The sequence below is a fragment of the Pterocles gutturalis genome, unplaced genomic scaffold (assembly GCF_000699245.1).
Source record: "Pterocles gutturalis isolate BGI_N339 unplaced genomic scaffold, ASM69924v1 scaffold4725, whole genome shotgun sequence".
In the NCBI taxonomy this organism is placed as follows: Eukaryota; Metazoa; Chordata; class Aves; order Pterocliformes; family Pteroclidae; genus Pterocles; species Pterocles gutturalis.
In genome coordinates this window covers 10,290-16,514 of record NW_010145736.1, presented here as the reverse complement: position 1 = coordinate 16,514, position 6,225 = coordinate 10,290, and the positions used below count along the sequence as shown (strand labels likewise).

Below are 6,225 nucleotides of genomic sequence, written 5' to 3'. Positions count from 1 at the left end.
CAACTACTGTGGAACTGACTTTGCACATGGAAAAGAAACTATTTTTCAAAAGAAACAGGTGATATGCTCCCTTTCCCCTACTCTCCAAGGTCTAATTTAGCAGAATTCTTTCCCTTTGGAGAAAAGCTGAAGGGTTCCCTCCCTTAATGAATCATTCCTTCACAGAGCCATGTGGTGTTTCCTTTGGCTATGGCTAACAGTTATGTATTATAGAGCACATACAACTCAAATAGGATAATGAAGTTTTTTACTCAATTCATTTTGATGAAGAGTTGAAAACAAGATTTGAAGTAAAGGTTTTCTCATTAAAAGAAAGGCCAGAAATACAAAAATCTGAGCACACACTTCCTTCTACTATGACTGTTCTTTGCTTTAATGACCTCCTCTCTCCAAAAAAAGATGACATAAAGAGAAAAATATATTTTTTTTTTCTTACTGATAACGTGAGAACCTAATAGTATATATTCAGTCAAAGTGCCCTTTAAAAAAAAATAATCTAAGATACTTACGGAGTCCAAACTTTCGGAAAGCTAGCAATTTCTTCTGCTGTATATTCATCTAACCTCTTGGGAACTGCACGTGGCTGAGGAATCTCTTGTAGAAGATTCTTCTGTATATCTTCTGGAATAATCTGAGGCAGGCAAGAACAGTCTTAGCTATCTGATTGTTTAGAAAACAACACCACTCCCCCCAAATCCAGACCAAAATCTGTCAACACTACTGCATTCTTCATGCTAAGTGTTTGACCTAAATACAGAAGACAATCTCATGCATGTCTTATATCTTACAATTTTGTGAAATAATAAAGAAAAAAGCATCAAGATTTCAACTACATTTAGATATATAAATAAAAAGCAGCTTGATTTTTCTTAATTTACCTTCTTATGACAAGATTTTGTTACTGCTAAGACTCCTGTCACACAGGAATGAAAATGTAACTGCATGACTACTCACATCTTCTGGGAAAAGGTGCAGCCTCTGCATCATAGTTCTTCTCTGAAGGTTTTTTGGAAGCATTCTATAGATAGTTAGTTTAACAATCTGAGGAAAGATAAGACGGTAACAAATAATCAGATAGGCTACAAATAACATGAAAAAGGTAAGCAGTGTTTCCCTCTCCCCATTCTGCTAGTCACTGAATGTCTTTTCAGTCAACTTCTTCCATCCTGAAGAACTGTGGCACCACATTCAGAAAGTGCTCTAGACTTACTGTTTGGGAGGAAATACGTATTCCCCATCATATAAACACTTACTCTAACAGCCATATAGAAAATTACAGCTCAGAAAGTAAAGAGCTATATTGAGCATCATGGATTATTCCATATGATCACTCAACTTGCACATCTATATACACAAATTATCAAGAAAAAAAAATACATAGACTCTAACAAATTTACCACGTGTTCTCAGCAACTAGTTTAACACTGTAATTTGCTGTGTTTGAAACTGCTATATACTTATGCATTGTATCTTAAGCAAAGCTGACATACCAGTATATTGCATTATGAACATACTTATATACATTTATAGTTTATTCCCTTGATACTAGTTGCAGATGAACAATCTCACTCCCGAGCATCAGGAATGAACAGAATTTGTACATCTACACTAGAAGATGCTTACTGGAAAGTAAGAAAATTCAACAGGCTTTCTCTTGGACTCTAGTATACATGACTGTAATTTAAATACAAAACACATAGTTATGGACTTCACTCAGAAAGAGAACATTTGTAAATGTAAAATAAGGCATGCAACTGGAGGAGACAAAAAGGGTTTTATAAAGGACAGCAAAGCATTTAGGGGTTGATCTATGTGCAATTTTGTAAGCGGAAGGAAACCCACTCCACCTGGCTAACATGAAAGCAGGACTTGGAGAATGATAGTAGATAATGAATGATGGATAACTATATATTTAATAATAGTTTCTATAGATAAGTATGCTAAATGCAGTAAGCATAAGCCAAGGTATGCTTTGGTACATCTGCCAATCTCCATGCTGTTCAAGAACTTGTTTGGCTTTCCATGCCCTCTCACACATGCAAAAAGTGCATTACTGCAAGGTTTGCAAAAGAATAATCACCCACACATGAAGCACAAACCATTTTTACTGCCAGGCAGACTACAGAACCATAGAATGGTGTGGGTTGGAAGGGACCTTGCAAGGTCATCCAGTCCATCCCCTTGCAATGGACAGAGACACCTTCCACTAGACCAGGTTGCTCAAAGCCCCGTCCGACCTGGCCTTGAACACCTCCAGGGATGGGGCATCCACAGCTTCTCAACTTCTTCTGCCTCACCACCCTCATAAGAAAAAAAAAAATTCTTCCTTACATCCAATCTAAATCTACCTTCTTGTCCTGTAACTACAGGTCTTGATAAGAAGTCTTTCTCCATCTTTCTTATAAGTCTCCTTTAAATATTGAAAGGCCACAATAATGTCTCCCCAGAGCCTTCTCTTCTCTAGGCTAAATAACTCCAACTCTCCCCACACAGGGGAGGTGCTCCAGCCCTCTTATCATTTTCATGGCCCTCTTCCAGATCCGCTCCAACAGGTCCACGTCCTTCTTGTGCTGCGGACCCCAGAGCTGAATGCGGTACTCCAGGTGGGGTCTCATGAGAGCGGACTAGAGGGGGAGAATCCCCTCCCTCAACCTGCTGGTCATGCTTCTTTTGATGCAGCCCAGGATCCAGTTGGCTTTCTGGGCTGTAAGCGCTCATTGCTGGCTCACATCCAGCCTTTCATACCTCCAAGTCCTTCTCTGCAGGGCTGCTCCCAATACATTCATTCCCCAGCCCGTATTGATACTGGGGGTTACCCTGACCCATGTGCAGGACGTTGCACTTGGCCTTGTTGAACTTCATGAGATTTGCATGGGCCCACTCCTCAAGCCTGTCAAGGTCCCTCCGGATGGCATCCCTTCCATCTAGTAATTAACGGCACCACTCAGCTTCGTGTCATCTGCAAGCTTGCTGAGGGTGCATTCAATACCACTATGTCACCAATGAAGATACATTAAATCCTTGCCTGATCTAGAGCAGGAAACTGGACTTCACTGTTACAGTCTCTCCCATTACGGAACTTCAGTGCAATTGAATAAACTCTCAGAGGAACTGAACTTTTAACTTACTGACTAGGCATTTCAAACAGCTTATTTTTTTAGTTGCATGGTTTTGTGGTTATCACAGGGCCTCTAACATCTGAGGCACTTGAAAATATTGCCATCTATACCTTACACCTATGCGGACAACAAGGGAAAGGAACAATAATCTTGTGTTGAGCATGCAAGTTCCCTGTCCCAGTAACTCACAGTTGGGGCAAAGAGGGAACAAAGCATTGGTTTCTGCAGCAGAGCATAATTTCCTTGCTGAAACAGGTCAAAGACAGATTTATATCTCCTGCCTGTCAAGCTCATTCACCTTGGTTAAAAAGAAAAAAAAAGAGAAAAAAGAGAATAAAAGAAAGAAAGAAAGAAAAAAAAAAGGAGTAGTAAGGTGGCGATAAACTAATATTTGAGACTTGCAAAAAGCCAGATAAGTGTACTAACCAGCTGGAGTGTAAATTTAAAAGGTCCTGCTACTCTGTACTTTTGTTTCTGATTTACTGCAAAGTGGTTAATCTAACTGAAGAACAGAAGGCCATACAGGGAGCTAGGACAGAGAAGGTAGTGCTGGAAAACCTATAGCTTCCTTCATTGCAACTTCTTCCTCAAAGACTTTTCTATGAGCTAAAGCAAATCCAAACCCAGCTCCTGGAAAGACACAGTTTACATCCAGCTCCTTGACCAAAATTCAGCCTACAGCCAGAACCTCACTCTAACTCATGTGATGACAGGTCAAAGCAGTACTAAAGTACCAGCTTAACTGGAGCTGCATGGACTGCTTCTGCAACTTAAGGTTGTGTAACACAAAAGGCAGAACCAACCAGCAGTATTTACTGCATGTTAAGTAAGGGCTCTACTGTTACCTGAACATGCTCCAGTTTTACTAAAAATACACCAACCCAAAATAAAAAGGTATTGAATTACAAGAAAATGTCTGCTACTGAGCTCATGCAAAACCCAAACCCAGATTCAATGCTCCCTGAAAGCACACTCAGGACATGCTGTTTCTTTAAGGAATTAACAGCAACCGAAGAATCTTTCTGTAAGCTTGTAATACACTGCTAATAAAAGACAATTCCTTTTGTTTTCTATGCGATTGTTTACTTTGAACTATTAAAATAACAAGAGTTTAATTTTACAGGAAAGGTATAAAACCCAGTTGATTTCTGTGGGATTTCAGACTGGCACAGAGGTCTACCTACTTCTCACTGAAACCTCCATCTCAGTTTAAAACTAACTAGTACAGTTTAACAGTTTACTCAGGTTATGGATTCCTCCTGCCTGCTCTTCCCAGTCCTTTAGCTTTAGTACTAGCAACCTGTAAAATTCCGTATTCTCATACATACTCACTCCTAAAGGCCATGACACTCTCCATCAGGTAAAGACATCCACCATCAGATGTACACAGCCACCAGAGCATCTACATCTGGGGATTTCTGACGTACTGGACTGCTGTCTGCCACAGCTTCTTCCAAATTACAGAATTCCTGTTGGCTGTAGTTACAATTGTCATCTTGAATATTCCAATATCTTTTTTCCAAGTTGGCTAATTTATATACTCACAGCACAGACATGCTCTAAATCACACAGCTACATGACACTACGTTTTTAGTTTCCAATTGAAAGGGCTAACGAGGAGGAAAGGACTCTGAAGGCAGCTTTAGTAAAACTCTTGCACTTTCAGTCACTTACTACATGGTATAACACTTTATGAGTACAAATTAAAAATATATTTATTTAAAACACTGTGAGGCTTGAACATTTCAATTTTTGTGAAAGGCTTTGGCTCACATGAAAGTTGCAGACTACACTTTATGGAGAACAAGTTCTGAGAAAGATTCTTTGCCAGATAAAATATACTTTAAAGAAGGGAATCAACAGACCAATATCATTCCTGGTCCTGGGAAGCACAAAATAACTGGCTGAATTTCCAGAAGAAAGTCTACCCTAACAGCTGAATTAAGTCCAATAATCACCAGGAAGCAGCTCTAGAACATGGGAAGGACACAGCGCTCCAGAGAAAACAAAATGATTAATTACACAGCCTACTAAAAAAAACCTAGCAGAACTTCAGGAGATACATCAGTTACTCAGAGTTACAGCTTGATACTACGTCTGCCTTATACCAGTTCTTGGTTTTCTGTTCTGTATACTATACTGCTCTTTTCGCCCTGTGTGTTAGAAAAGCGCACAAAGAATTTCAACTTTCCACCTCTGACAGCTGTAAAAGTAGTACAGCAACAGTGTAAGTACATAATACTGCCATCAGAACCATTTGGCCACAGACAAATGAAACTTCCATCACATGCCATTTTGGTTTCCACCACTGTTCAGCATGTAAAAACCTAGAAATTTAATGTGTTCTTCAAATTAATGTATTCATTTCCCTTGCAAATTCAAATAAGAAATGGATTAAGTTTTTTTTAGACAAATAAATATTTATTTTTGTCTACTATGAAGCAAAGGACCAAGCCAGCTCTAAGAGTTATTTCGAGCAACTAGAGGTTTTAAGATAAAGGTTCCACAACAATATTCTCCTCCCCATGCCATACTATCTTCTGTGTGCCTACTAATCCAGACTTTGAAGTTTTGCTCTACTTAATTAAAAAAACACTACTTCATAGCCATAAAAGAAAACACTATTGTATCTGGTGTTTCAGAAACTGACTTTTAGTATGTACATATTATTACATTATCCCTTATTGACGCAAAGAAAACAGGTTTCAAATGCCAACAGCAAGATCTAATCATGTTTTCCGTCCAAGCTTTTCTTCAAAAGATCATTATTATGCAGATATAATGGCAATTCTATACATGCAAGCAGTTGCTGAAGTGCACTGAAAAGGAGAATGAGAACATTTTAAGCCCCTTCATATCAGCGCCAGCAGCTGAACAAACCAGAACCCTGCCACCCCTGGAGGCTTCCTCACAGCGTATTTCTACAGAGCTACCCTGCCTCACTTAATAATTTTCCCTAGCAGGTAACATTCATTCTGAACAATTATTGTCCATTATTTCCTTGTCAGAGGCAATATAGCCTCTGAGTACTGCAAAGGTCAACCCTCTCACTGAACATCTGGTATTAGCCAAACACGATTTCTTCTCTTTTTTGTTTTTTAGTGGG

At 39.2% G+C, this 6,225-nt stretch overlaps 1 protein-coding gene across 1 annotated transcript in view; it reads right to left on the bottom strand.

The window, feature by feature from the left end:
- Positions 1–505: 505 nt before the first annotated feature.
- The window catches only part of MRPL13 (mitochondrial ribosomal protein L13), a gene marked incomplete at its 5' end in the record, with an annotated part of 15,651 nt that continues 9,931 nt past the window's right edge, over positions 506–6,225 (bottom strand). Inside the window, 2 exons of the mRNA XM_010085473.1 lie at positions 506–631; positions 955–1,041. Of these exons, the coding sequence (XP_010083775.1) occupies positions 506–631; positions 955–1,041 (213 nt within the window). The remainder of the gene's footprint in view (positions 632–954; positions 1,042–6,225) is intronic.